Consider the following 18,571-nt stretch of genomic DNA (forward strand, 5'->3'; position numbering starts at 1 on the left):
TTGGGCCTGTGGCCATTCCTGAGCTCCAGGATGACTTTTTTAGGCTGTTTCTACCTGGCTGACAATCCATTGGGCTGCTTGTTCTTTGCAGAGCCCTTTCCTGCCCTCAGGCAGCTTTTGCTTACATGATTTCTGTGAAGGCTGCCAGAAGGCTTGATGCCCTTTGTGCCAGGGCCCAGCAGATGATGTTTGTGGTTGTCTGCAACACGGTCCTATGGCAAAGGTGGCCAGCAGCACCTTGGGCTGCGTTAGGGAGTCAGCAGCCAAGGGAGTTGACCTGTCCCATCTACTCAGCGCTGGTGAGATGATGTGAGTGCTCTGTCTGGTTCTGGGCTGCCAAATAGGAGAGATGTGAACGCACTGGAGTGAGTCTAGGGAAAGGCTGGGAAGACTGGTGAAGTGTTGGAGCATCCGCCACGTGTGGAGAGGCTAGGAGGTCTATCTGATCCTGTTTGGAGTTGGGCTTGGACAAGGTAATGTCCAGCAGCTCCTTGCAGCCTCACCCCATCTGTGACTGTGAATGGATGCTCTGCAGCTTATCAGTGCTCACACTGTCCTCTGGTTTCCAGGTGTGATCCGGACAGCCGTTGCTGACCTGGACCGTGAGACACAGGACCGGTATGAGGTGGTGATCCGTGCGACGGACATGGCAGGACAGCTGGGTGGCCTGTCTGGATCCACCACAGTCACCATCGTAGTCACTGATGTCAATGACAACCCACCACGCTTCCCTCAGAGTAAGTCCTGACAGCAGTGGGGGTGAGCACCGGCCCTTGTCATGGTCCTGGCCCCTTGTGAGTGGTGGGACAGAAGCTCAGCTGCCAGCACAGCCTGGCACATGGCTACAGGGTGAGCCAGCCCAGCTGCTCGTGCTGCTTGAGGGTGACAGCACCGGGGTACCATATTGGTACATGCCCAGCTCCTTGCTGGGGAACGACAGAGCGACTTTGGTGGGCATCTGGCCTCCAGCCAAGGTCAAATCACCACACTGGGTCTGAATGTGTCCCTGCCTGGCAGAGCAATGGAGGGACAGCTGCCTTGGTCGAGCCTGTCCAGGGCTCTGGGCATGGCCCCTGCTCCCAGTGCTAGTCCTGGGAGTGAGCAGGGCTGGTGAGGAGAGCAGAGCTGGCCCATTCCAGACTGCTCTGAGCAGTGCTGGGGGAGAAGACAGCCTGGTCTGTCATGCTGCTGTCTCCTGGGAGCTCAGACAGAGACTCTGCTGTCGGCTGCTGGACTTGGCTCAGCTTGGCTGCTGTGTGAGAGCTTGGCATGCTCTGCCCCACATGATCCACGGTGGTACTGCCCAGTCAGCAACAGCAGCCTGGTCACAGGACAGCTCTGTTCTCCAAGTCGATGCTAGTGGGCTGTGGCTCAGGCTTGAGTGTTCTCTGGAACCATCCCCAAACAAGGATCCTGCTGTGAAGACCTGGCAGTGTTATCTCTGGGGCACACACCAGCTGCGGAGCCGACAGCGCGTGGCTGGCAGACCAGTAAGGGTGCTGCAGCTGGAGGAGGCTCAGCTCTTCAGCTGCATCTCCTAGAAACTGGTAATGGTGAAATTTGCAGAGAATCAGAAAACACTGATTTTAGGGCAGTAGCTGTGGAGAAATCAGCTCTCAGTTTACCCGGCACCTTGAAACATCACTGCTCCCCAATTATCCTTCCTCAGCCCTTGTTTTTGGTTGAGGTATGAGTATCTCCTGGTAGGACATTCTGGACTACAGACATTGGTGGAGTTTGGGCAGCCCTCATAGACCAAGGGTGCCCCTGGGGGGGCATGCAGTGGGTGGTATCAGGCTGGCAGGGGTTCAAAGGCAGAAGCAGTGAGCCTGGTGCCCTTTTCTTCTCCAGAGATGTACCAGTTCAGCATTGTTGAAACTGCCCCTGTGGGCACTGCCATCGGGAGGGTGAAGGCAGAGGACTCTGATGTTGGTGAGAACACGGACATGACATATCAGGTGAAGGACGAGGAAGGGGTGGAGATGTTCAAAGTCACCACAGACAGCAATACCCAAGAGGCTGTCATCATGGTACAGAAGGTGAGAGATGAGCAGAGGTGGTTGGGTAGGGAGGGCAGAGATCTCTAGGAGGGCCCTTGTCTCTAGGGACTCCAGCTGCTGCATTTGAGTTTAAATAAATGCCTCTCTGAGGGCTGCTCTAGCAGTAGCAGTTTTGTGCTTGCAAGCACAGGGAGAGCCCTGCCTCTGTTCTGCATGGAGGGCAAAATGCAGACCTGAGTCTGGAAGGAGAGGCTGGGAAGGAGCAGCAGCACCACGGTGTCTGCTGGAGCCTACACAGGGCAGGTCCCTGGGTGGCAGTGAAGCAGGGAGCCACGCATAGGTGGAAGCCATGCGCAGGGCTATGGAAACAAGAGCTTACAGGTATTACTGATAGCACCTGCTTGGGAAGAACTATGCCCACCTAATTCCTGTACCACACCAACAGCCCTTTGACTGTATCTGCTTTTGGTGGCAAAAACAATCAAGCAAACGCTTGATGCAGGCAGGAAAAAATGATTGTTCACCAAGGCCGCTGCATTCAGCTCGCCTCCTCTGTAGAAATAACATCAGGGTGATTAATGATCAGAACCTGCTCACTTGCAGCACAGTGTGCTATCTTCCCAGGGAATGCTGGCTGCCCACACCCTGCACAGCCTGGATGGAGGCCCCCGGGAATATGGGCTGGATGTTTTCTCTTCCTCCTGCCCACCTCAGTGTGGGTGCTGCCAGGTGGGGGGGTGCAGAGCTCCCAGTCTCCCATGGAGGTGCTACCTGGGGAAGCAGGAGGCTTTAGTGCTGCCCCGATGTGTCCAGTGAAGGGAGGGGCAGAAAGGGGGCTCCTTGGGCTGCATATGGCTTAACCCTCTCTTCTTGTCACAGCCTCTTGACTACGAGTCAAAAAAAGTGCACACTGTGGTTGTGGAAGCCCTCAACAAGTTCGTGGACCCGCGGTTTGTGGACCTGGGCACCTTCCGGGACCAGACCATTGTACGGGTCTCAGTGCTGGATGTTGACGAGCCCCCTGAGTTCCGACCCCCTTCGAACCTGATGGAGGTCCAGGAGGACGCACACATTGGCTCTGTTGTGGGGGTGGTCACCGCCCTTGACCCTGACACCGCGAACCATCCTGTCCGGTAAAGCAGCCACCTAAACCTCGCGTCTTCTGACGGTGGGCAGGGGGTCACCTGCAAGGGGCACACGCGGGGGGCTCACAGCCATGGCTGGGGCAGAAGGGGGGTGATGGCAGAGGAGGAGGAGCAATGCAGGTGAAGGTGACAAGTACCACACGTGTGGCCAGCTGCACGAGTGTGTCCTGTGGGACTGGCAGCTGGCAAGGGAGTGACAGTCTGTGCACGAGAAACGGGCAAGAGCAGCCACCTCGCAGGTGACATACGTCACTGGCGAGTGATGGCTCTGTGAGTGGCAAGGTAGAGCTGGGGAAAGGTGTCTGGGTGCTGCCTGCATGTCCTTGCTGCTGACAGTGAGGCATCTGCAATGGTGCCTGACACAGGCCAGGCCAGCAACCAGAAATGACAGGAGGGCAGTGATGGAGGATGACAAATGAGGTGAGGCTCAGGAGGTGCAGAGCCACAGCTTTGCACTGTGTGTGTGCGTGCGTGTGTGCACAGGGATCAAAGATCAGAGGAGTTTATATTTGGGCAGGGGACATAATCCAGGCAGCAGCTTATCTGCACAGGACATTTCCTATTTCCATTTAATTTGTGGCTAAAGAGATTGTTACCTTGTTAAATTGTTATTACCTAAGGCAGAAAGCAGCCTTCTGGCTCTGCCAACTGGACTGAGTCACAAGCAGTTGGGTTGGAAAGCTGGTGCTCAAAAAACATCCTCAATGTGTGGAAAATTTCCTTGAAATGTGTGTTCTTGTGCCAGGTGATGGCAGAGCTGCAGGCACTTTGCGCACAGCCGCTGGCTTCAAATGAGCAGTGGTGGCTTTGCGTTTGAGAGCTCTGCAGGGAGCCCATCCCAGGCAGCAATCAACTGGGACACAGCAGGGGTAGGGATGTGGGACAGAGGAGGATGTGGCCAAGGAGGGTTCTGTTGCAGTATTGAATCCATTCGGTGATGTCCCTGCACGGCTGCTCAGGGTGCTGAGCTCCAGCACCATGCGACCATGGGGTATGCACTGGTTCATGGTGGGGTGAGGGGTATGTCCTGGTCCTCATGGGAATGAAGATTGAGATGTTTAGAAAGCCCGGGGAGGAGTTTACACGTGGAAAGCTGCCATCTGTAGATGCCTGGCAGCCAGCAGAGAGTACTGTGTCAGAGCTGGATGCCGAAAGTTGTCTTTGGGGTGAATGTGAATGAAATCAGCCCTGGCATGCCAGGAACTAGAGCTACGTACGTGAGTGTTGCACCACTCGTGCTAGTCAGTGCTGTCTGACGTGCTCTCCCCATACCCCTGCTCACCGTGTCACAGGGCTGCCCTCTCCACTCAGGATACAGTGCCCCTATTTATTTTTTGTGGCCCCACCTGAGCAGGCTGCTGTTAGCTTGCACCCTTCAGATGTGTGCTGCCTGTCTACACACCTGTGTGCACATGTGTGCACGGGCTTTTCCTGTTTCTAGCTACAGAGCACAGGTTTTATTTTCTGATCTGTAATTGTAGGAAAGGGGCCTCAGGGACAGAACTATTCTTATTCGCATTTTTTCTTGTTCTTTGTGCTGCTTCCCTGTGGAGCTTGTTGCATTGTTTGCAGACAGAACAAAAGCAAGCAGGGGAGGGAGGCTTTCTACTGCTGTGCAGAAGGTGATGGGGACTTGGAGCAGAGAGAAGCAGATTCAAATACTCAGCGGGAGCAAGAGGGTTAGAGCCCAAACTTTGCTATGCAAGTGTCTCTCTTGTAGCAAGCCTAGCGCCAGGGATGAGGGCCCAGCCAACAGGACTCCAGGCATCTGCTGCAGCTGGGAAATTGCCGTGTGTTTTCCCTTGTTAGGCTTGATGCATTCAAATATGCATCCTCCCTGCAGCCATCCCCAGGCAGGGGGATGCATCCTGCATCCCCCATGCTGCTCTGTGGCCTTTGGTCTCCATCCATCCACCCCTCCCCTCTGTTCTTGCAGCGCCCACTCTCCTGAACGGTGGCAGCCCCATCCCATTCTGATGCTCCCTTGCACTTGCCTGGGAGCCTTCCTTGCCATTCTGACACATACCAACTGGAGATGCTGGTTTGTACTGGTTACGCCGATGTGGCACCAGGCAGGACCTCTCCTGCCTTCCTGTCCTCTGGCTAGCCAGGTAATTTAATAAAATACTTTGCTATGTAGGCAGCTGTTCACAGTTTCAAAGCTGTGCCCAAACATTAATGCAGGCATCCTGCAGCACCCTGCCAGGATGTGACACTTACCCATCAGCAGGAGACAGCAGTAAGTCACCTCGCATTTCAAGTGTGCTGGTCCAAAGTACAGTCACAAGAAGCCAGCGCTTGTACTTCACCTCTGATACATTAGAGAGCGACTGGTCCTGACAGCACGACCAGTGTTTGATCCTCAGCTCCTTGAAGCTGATATGAACCCTTTCAAGTTGCTGCAGTTCAGTGGATCCCTTTAACTTCCTGATCCTCGTCTGCTAGAGGAAGGAGGGGACACATGGCTGGGTTTCTGCAGTGGCTGCTGCCTCCTGGACTCTGGTCTCTGTGTCGGCTCTGCACTGTAAATAGAGGAGAGCCACAACCTTCTGTCATGACAAGATGCACTCTCCTCTGGAGGCAGGAAAAAACAAGGATTGCCAGAGACAGCAGAGCAAAAATCAGCTCTGTCAGCGTTCCCAGGTCCTGCTGACACCAGGCTGCCAATAACGAGGTTTGGGAAGTATTTTTAGCCAAATGGGAAAGGAGGTGCCCTTGGCTCTTTGTTTTCATCCCCCGGCCAGCACAAACAGGGCTGTGTGGGTCCTGCTGCACTATCCAGCCCAAAGCAGCTGCTGGAGGCATGTGTCAGCCCAGAGCTCTCCTGCCATCCTGGTCACCCGCTTGTCCCACAAGGATGCAGCCACTTGGAGTGAGAATAAAAACCCTTTCCAGATGAGTCAGCCAGGGTCATAATGCGACCCGTTACAAAGACAGGAGGGGTGAAGGGGGGGTCCCACTCCCCTGCTCTTAGGAGGTGCCCTGAGGTGCTGCACACTGCCCCTTTCCCAACTGCATACGGATGTAAACAAAACCCCTGGCAGCCCCTTGCCTGGGTCAGAGAAGAGCTGGGGTGTAAGATGCCCAATGAGCACCCATCCCTCTGGGTGAGCAGTGCCAGGTTTTGGCTGCTCAGAGGGGGCTCTTGCTGGTGCCGATGCTGTGGAGCAGAGGGTCGTGCTGAAGTTGGTGGCAGAGGGGCTGCATCCACCCTCGAGGAGAGCCAGGAAGACCCACCATGGTACAGGCAGGTAATGCCTTTCTAAAGGACCAGTCCTTTCTGTTTTATTCCATCCTTGTTTGTTGCCTAACAAAAGCGGGAGCCATTCTTTTTCAGAGAGATTTGAGTTTCCAGTTGGCTTTTTGGCTTTAGCTGTATGCTTCCTGGGCGTAGCGTGATTTTCCTCAGCTGAGCCATTGTGTGAGGTAATACAGTGATAGACTCTGTGTGTACGTGAGGCTGTTTGTATGGGAGCCTTTTGTTTTTCTCTGCAGTGGGAGCCCGTGCTCTGGTTGTGTGTATTTCAGGCTTTATCAGCACTGGGAAGATGTTGCTTGGGATTTAAAGTTCTTGAGATATTCTTGTTTGGCATTCACCAAATCTGGAGACACGTGTTGGACATGGGCATTTTATAGACTCCCAACAGCACAGCAAGAACTACAACCTGCTTCGACACAAAAGGGAGAAGAGGAGAAAACAAGCACAACAAAAAGCTTTTCACACGGTGTTTGAAAAGCTCCTTATTAACAAAACACATGGCTTAAAATGTGCTCCTAGTTGCATTCAGGGGGAGAAGTGAAACAAACTGCTTGAGAAATGCATTTGTGAGAAAGATGAGCACCAAGAAAGCTGTCTAAATTAAACAGTCACTTGTAACATCCAGACCAACAGGCAGTGCCAGCAGGAAGAGAGGAAAACGGATTACAGGGACCGCATCCCAATCAGAGCTGGGGACTGCAGCTCCAGAGACAGGGAGGGCACCAGCCAGCTTTAGGAGGAGGGAGCATATTGTCTGTCTCTGAGTACCTGCAGGGCCCGGGGATCCATGGCTGGGAGCCCCGTCCATGGCTGGGCTCCTGGGGGTGGAGGGGCTTTCGAGGGTCAGCGCAGACTCAGCTGGGAAGGATTGTGTTTCGCAATGTGATGTGAGCTGAGCGCAGCGGGCGGCTTCTCCTTGTAGCTGCTCTAGCACAGTTACAGAGTCACAGAATGACTGGGTTGGGAAAGACCTTTAAGATCACTCTGTCCAACTGTTCCTGTCCTGAGCTAAACCATATCTCTAAGTACCTCATCTACCCATCTGTTAAACACACCCAGGGGGTGACTCACCCCTCCCTGGGCAGCCTGTGCCACAGCCCCACAACTCTGCCAGGGAAGAACTTTGCCCTCCCAGCTGAGCTGACCCTGCCCTGGGGCAGCTTGAGCCCATTGCCCCTCCTCCCATCTCCTGGCCCCTGGCTGCAGAGACCATCGCCCACCTCTCTGCACCCTCCTGGCAGGGCAGGGGAGGTGGGGAGAAGGTCTCCCCTCAGCCTCCTCTTCTCCAGGCTCAGCACCCCCAGCTCCCTCAGCTGCTCCTCAGAGGATTTGCCCTCCAGCCCCTTCCCCAGCCTGGTTGCCCGTCTCTGCACTCACTCCAGGACCTCCATGTCCTTCTGATGGTGAGGAGCCCAGAACTGGACCCAGCACTCCAGCTGCAGCCTCCCCAGTGCCCAGCACAGGGGCACAGTCACCTCCTCAGACCTACTGGCCACGCTATTTCTGACACAAGCCAGGATGCCATTGGCTGCCTTGGCCCCCTGGGGACACTGCTGGCTCATGTTCAGGCATAAGCTCTTGGAACTGGAGGTCTGTCATCATTTGATCCGCAGCTCTGAGCGAGTTATGGCTGTGGTTTTTGGGGGGTGGACAGACACGCTTGTACCCCTGCAGTCCCTGGCTCCAATGCCAGCCTAGTGCTCCAGTGCCTCCACAGCACTGTGTGCACATGGAGAGCTACAGACCTGCCTGGACTGTCCACCTCTAAAATCACAGCACATAAGTGCAAGCTCAGCCCCACTTTTGGTCAGTGCAGGTCACCCTCAGAGCTCCTTCTCCTTCCCCTGGCACAGCGCTGAGGAGGTGGCGGCTCTCAGCATAGCAGCGGTGTCAGAGGGATCTGATTCATGGTTCGGTTTGTGCCCTGCCACAGGGCATGGGCAGTCTGTCCTCAGCAGACAATTCAGAAGTGACAGAAGACAACCTTAGCAGCAAAACAATTAGAAGTGTAAGTAAAAGGTTACCAGTGGCAGAGGCAGAGCAGTCCCCTGCCAGCCTCCTGCCCTCTGGCCATGCAGGCAGCCCGTGTCAGATGTTTCTGGGCTCGGTGATGTCTCCCATCTCTAGCTGGGTTTCTCTGTGTAGCTATTTTTTACAGACATCTTTGTTTATGCAGCAGTGACACGAGTGTGAACAAAACAGGCATGTGCTTCCCTGAGAAGCGGGGAGGGCGTATGGAGAGTGAAGTACCATCTTCAACTCTTAACAGTTTTAAAAAGTGGGATGGAAGAATGGGCTGTGTTTGAGGTCGGGTGATGTGGGAGAACAATGGGAGCTATTATGCAAATGCACCAATTATGCTATTGGAAAGATATTGGGTGTTGTCATCCCGGTCTCTGTTCCTCCTTCCAGCGGTCCGTTGGCCTGACGTGTAGAATGGGCAGTTCCCCCCTTCCCCTTTGCAGCGGCTGAGTGCAGGGTGGATGAGAGGCTGCCATATGTGCCAAGACAGTGTCACTGCCCCTTCTGGAGCTGGCTGCATGCCTGCAGAGGCTTTGTTTCCAGCTGGGAGTTGGGGCAGAAAACATGGGATGATGAGGAAGTCCCCAGCAGTTGGTTGAGATGCCTTGGCTTGTGCCTGGCTTTGTGTGGCAGATCCCCTCGCCTCTAGATGCAAGGAGGGGGCAGGAAGCCAGCAGAAGGTGCTACACTCTGTGTGTGTGTAGATGCAATTTAGAGAGTCATTTTTGAACATTTTTCCTTAACTGCAAGCAAGGGCTATTGTATATTCTCTCTCGTCACCCTCTTTGTCTGGAAGAGAGCTGGGGAACGTAATCTGGTGCTGTGTAACACTTAAACAGCACAGAACTGCCTTTGTGCCTCTGTCAGAGCTAGAGCTGCCCGCTGGTGTGGGTAAGTGCCCCTCTGGAGATGTGGTTTGTCCCCCCAGGCAGGGGGGACATCGGTGCCTTGGTGCAGAGTGTCACCCTTTCGTGCCAAAGGTGAGCTGGTGTTCCTTGGCTGCGCGCTGTGGGGATGATGGACCCACAGACTATGGCTGGACAGCAGCGGGCAAGACACAAGCACTTGGGAAAGCTGCCCCGCGGTGTGTGGAGCACCCCTGCCATCCAGAACGTGCTTCTAGCCTAGAGCCCATCCCGCTCTGCTCCTCTTGTCTGACCCAGCTGCTCAGGAGGGTCCTGTCTCGCCGGCTCTCCAGCTTGCTTTGTTCCTACATTTATCTTCCTTCGGCTGGACATGTGACTGAAGGCTTTAATTTATTCGCAGCCCTCCTTTTGGTAATTTATCCTTTGTACTCTTCGCTGTCTTGTATTATTTAATTCTGTAAAGCACTCTGGGATGCAGTGTGTATGAAAGATGCTGTACACAATAACATTATGCTGCATTGTTTGTGATTTGTAGGCCTTCTGGATTTCTAATTCTGATTGCAGAGGTGGTGGTTGTTATTTGTGTTGCGGCTGTGCTCGAGGGTCCCAGCTGGATCTGGGCTTCCCTTCCAGTCCCTGTCTCCAAGGAGCACACATCTAATTGTGCCCTGATTTAGGCTTGACTTGCTTTATTCCGTGGGTAATGGTTGGAAAAGCAGGACATGCCACTGGGACTGAGTGCATGGGCTTGTGGAGCCATGGCTGAGGCAGAGAGCCAAACCCCCCCCATCCATCCAGTCTTGTGGGTGTCCTTTGGGAAGAGTTGTGCTTTGGGAAGAGTTGTGCTCTCCAGGGGCGGCACAGGGAGCGGGTGGGATGTCAAGTGGGATGCTGTTTGGGGCAGCACTGGAGCAGCTAAAGGAGAAGAGTGAGAGCTGTGTGTGAAGGAGCAGCTGGAGCTGGAGGAACTCTTCAGCCTGCTCCTGTGAAACTGGGAAGACAAACCAGGGCAAGGCTCAGAGGTGCTGGGGATGATGTGCTGTGTTGGTTGCAGGGATGCTGGCCGTTGCCTCCCTCTGCTGCCGGGGTTCTTTCTCCAGCTGCAGAGGTTCAGCCTGGATTCAGAGGAGACTTTGTGCTTTGCAGCTGCTGTAGCTGCAGTCCAGGTTGTCTGCAGGTCTGGCTCACAGTCTGCCTGTGTGCTGCCGTGCTGCCCTTGGGCCTCTTGCTTGGGTGGGTGATGTGGCAGGATCAGGGGAGGGGGTAGTAGGTGGAGTGGGCCCCTTGAGCAGGGGCACCCTTCCTTGGTTTGTGTTGGTGGTGTTCCTGAAACTATCTCAGCAGATTTCCAGATTCAGGAGTGGAGTTACAGCCCATGGTTTCTGTATCACTCTGTCTATCCTGGGCAGAAGGTTCCCGTCAGAGCGGGCGTCTCCCCTTGTCCACAGTCTGTGCTTAGATCCACTTTATGCATCAAACCCCAGGCTTTAATTTTTTTTACTCGAGGGCTCTGGGCTTGCAGCCTGGTAGGTGCTGCAGCAGAGGAAGAGTGAGAGGAGCGATACAGAGCCTGTTGCGTTGGATCCCCGTACCCCTGAGGCTGATGGTGAGGTTGGGCTCAGTACCTCTGGTTGTTCACAGTGTCCCCTTTTGCCTGGTCTCAGGTATGCCATTGACCGCAGCACAGACACGGAGAGGATCTTTGACATCGATGCCAACACAGGTGCCATTGTGACAGGAAAGGTCCTGGACCGGGAGACGGCAGGGTGGCACAACATCACTGTCCTGGCGATGGAAGCAGGTGAGAGGGAGCGCTGCGTGGAGCAGTCTGTGCTGGGGCAGAGTGGGGCAGGGGGGACCTATGGGTGGTGACTTCACTGCGAAGGTGACCAAGATGCAGCTGTTAATTACCGCTGACGTCAAAACAAGTGCAGCAGCACCGAGCCTGACATCTCCTGAGACAACCTAAAAATACTCTTCCTGACTCGAGCATTAATAAGGGAGCATGGTCGAATAGTATATTTGATGAACACTAATCAAATTTGTGTTATCTATGCGCCAGCTCTGCCAGTCATCCCTCTGCAGCTCGTTCCCTGCATTCACACCTGCTGAGCAGCTCTGGGGGCTCCCGGGGGGGGGGGAGGGTCTGTGTTCACATTACCTGCATCCCTGCAGCTCAGTCCTGTGTGGTGGCTGGATGTCCCACCACCCTGGAGCCCTGTGGCTCAGATGTCTGCCCACGCTTGCTTCTGCTGGGGGCTCGTGGTGGTTGGGTTCCGTGGGCTGTACCTGCACACTGCATATGTGGCTCTGGATGGCTCCCATGCCCTTTCTCCTTGGATTCCCAGTCCTTGGTGTGGCTACGGGTTTGGCAAGGCACAGCAAGGAGCGGATAGGACATCCCAGCACTGCAGCAGTGGGAAGGGGCTGCAGGGGCAGAGCATGCCTGAGCCCCAGTGCTGGGGATGGGAAGCTGTGGTGCTGCCAGGGCTGCTGTGCCAGGCTGCTCCGGCTCTGGCTGCAGCTCTTGGCCTCACTCTGCATCCTACCAGGAAAAGTCACAGGCAGAAGATGAGGTGAAGCTCCTTTGTCCTCTCCTGAAATTAGCCCCTTTTGACCCTCTGGCAAGAGCCCTGGGGATGGTCTCTTCCCTCCCTTTAGCCTGTATTTACAGTAACCTCCAGATCTGCCTGCACCCAGCTGGGAGAGCCGGGAGGGAACAGCTTAGTGGGCTCTGCAGGTTTTGTTAGTTTATCTTACTCGGTGTGGTGGGGGCAGCAGAGCTGCCGTGGACGCTTCCAGCAGAAATTCTGTTTGTCTTTTCTTCTCTAGTTAAGAAAGGGGAAAAAAACCCCAACCAGCCAGCCAAACCTGTGTCCTGCTGCTCAGAGGAGCTCTGAATAAGCTCTTCTTGAGGAATTAAAAGAAAGTAATAGTAGCAAAGGGCAGGCTTTGCTTCTCTGCAGGTGTTCCATTGCAGGTAGGAAGCTGCTGGGGCTGCCCTAGGCAGCCTGCTACCCTCTGTCATGTTTGTGCAGTGCCCTGGCTCATAGGCTCTGCAGGTCCCTGTGCAGATCTGGGCCCCAGGTAGTGCTCTGTCCCTCCTTTTTCCAAGCCTGAAGATGGAGAAGGGGCTTCAGTCCCAGGCACCGTGCTGGGAAGCAGAAAGGCGTTGCACATTTTGGATGTACAAGCCACCAGGGCAGGCTGGGACCCGCTGTGCTCTGCTGCTCCACGGCAGCTGGTACCAAGGAGCTGCTTTGGTTGCAAAGCACCTCGTGACATCTGCAGTCGTGTGCCAAGTCCTGTCCATCTGCAGGCAGGAACCTTCCAAGCTTCGCTCCAGGAGACCCCTCAGGAATTCTAGTTCTTGTTTCTTTGCTCATTCTTGAGCAGGAAGATGCTCTTTACGTTTGAGGAGTTGTATAGGGGCCGACCTGTGGCCCAGAGATCTGGCCATGCTGCCCCGGCACACCGGAGGGAGGGGATCCTGCTGCGGAGCCATGGCACATGGTGGGGGATGCAGGGGAGGCTCTGCTGGTGGTGGCTGGGGATGAGGGGATCTTGTGGTGTTGCAGCACAACTCAACAACCAGAGGAAACACGAGGTGACAAGAATCAGAAGGACAATATTTACATGCAGCAGCTAGGGTTTCAGAACAAGTCAGTAAATGCTGCGGCTCCCCTCCGGCAGGGAAGCCTGTCAGGCTGGATCGTTTCAGAAGCCAGGGAGACTCTTCAGCGCTCTGACTTCTCCTGTCGGTGAGCTCTGACTCATCCGTTTTAACTGCCCAGACATTCCTCCCAGTGACATTATCCTTAACGTTTTGTAATCATGAAATATTAATGACTGATATTGAATTTAAAGTACAATTTATGTCTGAATCCTCTGGTGGAAAGGGCAGTTGTAAAGCTACAGCCTTCCAAGTGATGGAGGGGTTTGGGAGCAGGGCTGTGCGGCAGCTGTCAGGCCATGCCATGTGCAGCACCAGCACAAAGCGCAGCGTGGCTGGGTGCCTCTGTGCTGGCATCAGTGCCTCTGGTGCCATCGGATGCTGTCCGATGGCAGTTCCCAGCACTGAGGTGTCTGAGGTTGGGGAGGAGCTGGCAGGGTCCCGCAGCGTTCGCCACAGGCGCGTGGGTTGCAGCTGGCTGCTGCAGGCTCTGCCGCACGGCTGAGCAGGATGTTAACTGCAGTAAAATATTCTTCCTGAATGCGATGGAAGCTTTGCAGGAGGAAGGGAGTGAGCCTGCCAGGCATCCTACTGCCCGGGCTCGTGCCTGCCGCATTCGCTCGTTGGGGCTGAAGGGAAGCTGTGCCTACTCAATTCCCACGGCATACGGGCACACGTGTGGCACCAAGGTCTCACCTCCCTGCAACTTCTTCCAGCTGCCCTCCCTGCTGCTGGCAGGACGCTCCTGGGAAGGGTTTAAGGAATAGCAGCTGATGGAAATGTTCCCTGCTGACAGCGCTTGTTCCTGCAGGCAGCCTGCCTGTTCGTTTTGAGCTGCTGGATACAAGAGCTGTGCACCCGTCTTTGAGAGCCCCACTTGGACTCCGCAGCACAGCCCCCATCCAGGGGTGCGAGCCCCACCAAAGAGGCTGTTTGCAGGGGAGGAGCAGTGAGAAGAGCTGCAGGAGGTGCCTGCCTGCGCCGGTGGGCTGGCTGCGGCAGCAGGGAGGTGAGGAGGGGTCAGTCCCCCCCAGAAGAGGCACTCCCCAGCGTGAGCTGTCTGGGCCGGCTGGCAACTGGCAGAATATTTGGCCTTGCAACGTGGCAGCCAGCAGGAAGCATGGGGGCTGCTCAGCAAATCTGGCCTGGGACCAGGCCAAGCATTTCCAGAGATAAATCTCCATCTCACTTGCAAGCTGTTTACCTTCCTTGGGCTAATATTAGTGATTCTCTTCCTGTTTTCCTCTTTGCTCATGTAAAATGATGAGGCCTTGACTGCTGTGTCCACTGCTGGTAATTGAGATGATAAATCTTCCTGCTGGAGACTGGCTTTAATCAGAGCATTGTGTTTGGATGCGATTTAATGACTCACGCTGCTGAGTTCGGGCAGGACTCAGGAGAGGTGAGAGCCATTTATATGTTACTTGGCTTAACCGCTGCTTCCGCTTTGCTTCCCCTCAGCTGGGAGCCACGTTTTCAGCTCCAGCCTCTGGTGTTAGCCGCCTGTGTCCAACGAGCCATACCCTGGCATGCCCCAGCTTTGTCCTTGCCATCAGCTTTGCAGTCGGGCAGCTGTGCTGACATCCATGCCACCACCCTGTGCTTCACAGACATGTGCTGAGTGCTGGGAAGCAGAGTGGCCCATCCCAGTCCTCAAATCTGCATTTTGCTCTCCCAATTTGCTGAGATAGTGAAGAATAAATTCCACCCCTGCATCTTCTGGCTTCCCTGCTAATCTCAGGATTGTGAACTTGGTATTGTACCAGTTTGGTCTCGAGGCAAAGGAGTGGGTCATACGCTGTACCCAGCAGTTTGAGCTGTGTCTCTCCCCCGGTGCTGCAGCCACGAATTGCCCACGGTCCTCTGGGCTTTCCTCAAACCGTGCTTCCCACCCCAGGAAAGCTGCCAAGCGCCTCTGGGTGAGGGGTGAGCGCAGGGCTGTGTGTGCAGGCAGGAGTGCGAGTGGTCTGTGTGCTTTGGGATCCACATGTCAAAATGCACAGTGCTGTAGTGTGAGTTTAGGGGGGCTGCAAGGGGTAAGGACTGGATCCCAGCACAGCAGTCGCCTCGGCTCCCCTCCTTTCCTGCCGCTGCAGGGGTGGCTGAGCGTCTCAGCAGTCCCTTCCCCAAACCATGAGCTGCTGCCAGGAAGTTTCCCGTGTTTCAGAGCGGGTGCCTGGAGCTGCTGGGTGTCAGTCAGTCCAGCAGGCAGCCGGCTGCCCAGAGCCTGGGGAGGGGGCACCTTGTTGCCGTTTTGCATCTGAAGGTTTAAGATAAGGGTATCTTACTGTTAGCATTACAGTCACAGTTAATTAAATTAAGGGAAAAAAATAATAAAAATACTCTGGGATGTGGCTGAAGATTCAGCTGGAGCGGTTGAGGCTGGGGCTCCGTGTTGCTGTGCAGTGGGACTGTGGCTTCCCTGGCACTGCCCATCCATCCCGCAGCACCTGGGCACCTTCCTGAGCCCGGCTGATGGTAGCACTGAGGGAAGTGCAGCCGCTGCAGCATGGCAGCGACGAGCAGACCTGTCCCCTACCCCCGGCAGGCTCCAGCAGCTCTGAAATAACAGCCCACGTTGGCAAAGGCGGCTGCCAGTCATCAGCCTGGAGCTCTCTCACTGCGCTGCCGTGTTCCCAGCGTCTCCCCCCTCGTTCTGTGTGTTTTCCATGTCTCTTTCCTCAGTCTTTTCAGATTAATAGCATTCCAACTCCTGGAGGAAATGCAGAAAAACGGCATGTTTAATTTTAATTTAGGAAAGCGTTTAGGTAGCAGCCTAGTTTCCTCGCTGCTGTCAATCAGGTTTTCTCAAGGCTGACATCAATTAGTTTAAAAATATTGAATGTAATTTTGCCTGACACAACATATTGCAGCCACTGCAAAATATAATTTATTTTAGAAGAAGAAATAATTAAACTAATTTGCATGTCAGTCAGCTGAGCTGGAATACCGAGGAGATGCTGCAATGGAAGATGACTTTTTTTTTCCTCCCCCCCCCCTCCTTCCAGTCATGCTGAGTCTGGCATGTGCAGCCCTTCACCCTGGTCTCTGGGCAGGGCCCTGCAAGGGCAGGTTTCTGCACCTTTCTACAGCCCTCATACACCCAGACTGCTGTTCTTCCTGGCTGCAGTATGCAGCTGCTGAGCGTTTATTGTGCGTGCTGGAGCATGGGTGGGGGTTCATGCCTTCATTGCTGCGTGTGTAGGTGAAGCACAGGTCAGAGCTTTTGGCCTTTCAGGCCTGAAGTCCGCATTAGTCAGGCACATCGTGTCTTCCATCACAGCTGCACTCCCATCTTACCTGCGCTTCTGACCATCCTAAATTCAGTTTGTCATACAAGTTACAGCAAACATATTTCAGAGATGCTTTGGAGATTACCCCCCTCCCCTATTTTCCACTCATAAATCCTGGTGCTGGCTCAGAGAAAGAGGGAGGTTGATAAAGCATCTGAGGAACCTTCAAACAGATGATGGTACAGCCAGAATAAGGAGCTAGTGTGTGCCTCCCTGGAAGAGTAGATGCCGATGTGATGGCTGCATCTCTAACCTCCATCTTCCTGGAGATGTCAGATTCTAACCCTGTGACTGAGGCAGGAGCAAGCCTGAGCCTCGGGCTCCAGCAGTTTTGGAAGGGGCAAAAGGAGAGCCTTTTTTTACGTCCGGGTGCATTTAGAAAGGACAACTGTGCTCTGAGCTGCGCTCGGGGGAGCAGGGTGTGAGTTATGGCCCTGGCAGAGGGGTCAGCGCAGGTCCTCGGCGCTGTGCTCTGGCACCTGGATGACCTCACTCACGTGCACGGCATAAAACACTGGCAGCTGCTCCCCGATGCTGTGGAACACGACAGACCGATGGTTATGCTCAGCTCTGAACACGCTGAGCGCATCCCTCCTGACGAGGCTGTGAGACATGATCTCAAGGGGAAACTGCTGTGCTCGGGTGTCCAGTCCCAGCCCTGCGGAGCCTCCATCACAGTGCTGTGCCGACAGGTCCTGGGGAGAGTTTGGCAGTGTGGGATTAGCTCCTGCTCACCGCTGGCTGGGCAATGGGAGAGGAACCGTTCCTCCAGGTTGTAAGAGGGGGAAGAGATGGGGTCCTGGGCTCTTCTTTCTCCTGGGCTCTTCCTCCTACCTTTTCTTTCTGCCTTTCCTCCTCTTGGCAGTACCTCCAGAGTACTGGTTGCTTCAGAGCTGAGCTGCAGGGACAGTGCCCTCTCTTCCTGGGAGCTGAGGGTGATGAGATGCTGGTGTCCTTCCTGATTGGAACCCTTTTTCCTCCTGCTCCTTCCCAGCCCCAGTCAGCATCAGGCTCACCTCTCTGCCCCCCTGGCTTCCCCGGGCTCCCCACTCCCTTCCAGCCCTGCTGCCTCCCCCTTTCTCTCTCCCCGAGAGCAATTGCAGTTTATTTCACTGCACCAATACGCCTTTTAAAATAACACATCGTTCCAGGCTTTTAGTCACGACTTCTGCCTCCCTCCCCCGAAAACAACCATCTAATCACCAGAGCAGCTGGTCTGGGTGAGAGGGAGTGATAACGTGAGAACAGGGTGAAGGCAGCTCTGGGGAGGGGGCTTAGGTTCCCAACTAATTATGGAGCAATGCTAAATCTCCTCTCCCCTGGGTCCCCCCCATCTGATCTGCGGGGGCCAGCATTAATTTTATAGACAAACAGGCAACAGAGCTCCTGCCCAAGCGAGGAGAGAGGCATTGGGTCTGTCACAGTCACAACCTCTGGGTAAAACAAAGGAGATGGAGTATGAGGGAGTTGGCGTTTCTGGAAGCACACGAGGTGCTTCACAAAACATTAGGTCCTCTGGAGTGATTTATAATCTTACAGGGAGGGCTCAGTGTACCTTTGCGGTGCGTGCTGTGGGGTAGAGCAGTGCTGCAGCGAGTGGAGCTGCAAATACAGTTCCCGTCCGATGTGCAGAGCGAGCTCCAAGCAGCACCCAAGGGAGGGGAGTGGGCTGCGAGCCCCCCAGCACTGCTGCCCCCACACACCATGGGCTGGCGAGTGAAGGGGCTGCCCTACATCTTGTCACGTTACCCCCCGCGGGCCAGCTGGTAGGTGATGCTCGGTTCAAGCAGCTGCTGGCAACTCAAGGCCAGTGTCCATATGCAAGGTCCCAGTCCCGGGGCAGGATCCCCCTGCCTGGGCAGAGAGCAGCTAACCCCAGGTTCCCTGGGTGTGATGGAGGTGCACATGGCAGAGTTCATCACCACCCAGTGCTCTCTGTCGATACCTGCTGGTTTACCTCCCGGTGCTGCTGACTCGCCTCTCGGCCATCCTGCCAGCCCCTGGGCAGTAGAGGTCAAGGTCCATCTCAGGGGGTGACGATCTCACATCTGAATTTGCTTGTCCCCTCCTGGTGCTGTCCAGCTCCAGCACAGATACTTGTCAGTGGTAACTGACCCTTATTGTGGGGACTCATTCAGGGCTGCTCTGCTTTTCCAGGGGTAGAACAGATGCATTTTGAGAGTCCTTGGTACACAGCCCAGGAGTTGGGTGTGTCTGTTGGAAAACAGGATGTGGTGAGGCTGAGTGCTGCTCTGTGGGCACTGCCAGCGCACAGAGATGGTCGGTGCTGCAGTGTGACCCTCCACACTGGCA

At 55.0% G+C, this 18,571-nt stretch overlaps 1 protein-coding gene across 1 annotated transcript in view; it reads left to right on the top strand.

The window, feature by feature from the left end:
* CDH22 (cadherin 22) overlaps positions 1-18,571 on the top strand; it is a gene marked incomplete at both ends in the record, with an annotated part of 54,651 nt that overhangs the window by 24,923 nt on the left and 11,157 nt on the right. The window contains 4 exons of the mRNA XM_084271403.1: positions 570-737; positions 1,852-2,039; positions 2,880-3,133; positions 10,957-11,093. Of these exons, the coding sequence (XP_084127529.1) occupies positions 570-737; positions 1,852-2,039; positions 2,880-3,133; positions 10,957-11,093 (747 nt within the window). The remainder of the gene's footprint in view (positions 1-569; positions 738-1,851; positions 2,040-2,879; positions 3,134-10,956; positions 11,094-18,571) is intronic.

Source organism: Gallinula chloropus, assembly GCF_964237585.1.
Source record: "Gallinula chloropus genome assembly, chromosome: 16".
NCBI lineage: Eukaryota > Metazoa > Chordata > Aves > Gruiformes > Rallidae > Gallinula > Gallinula chloropus.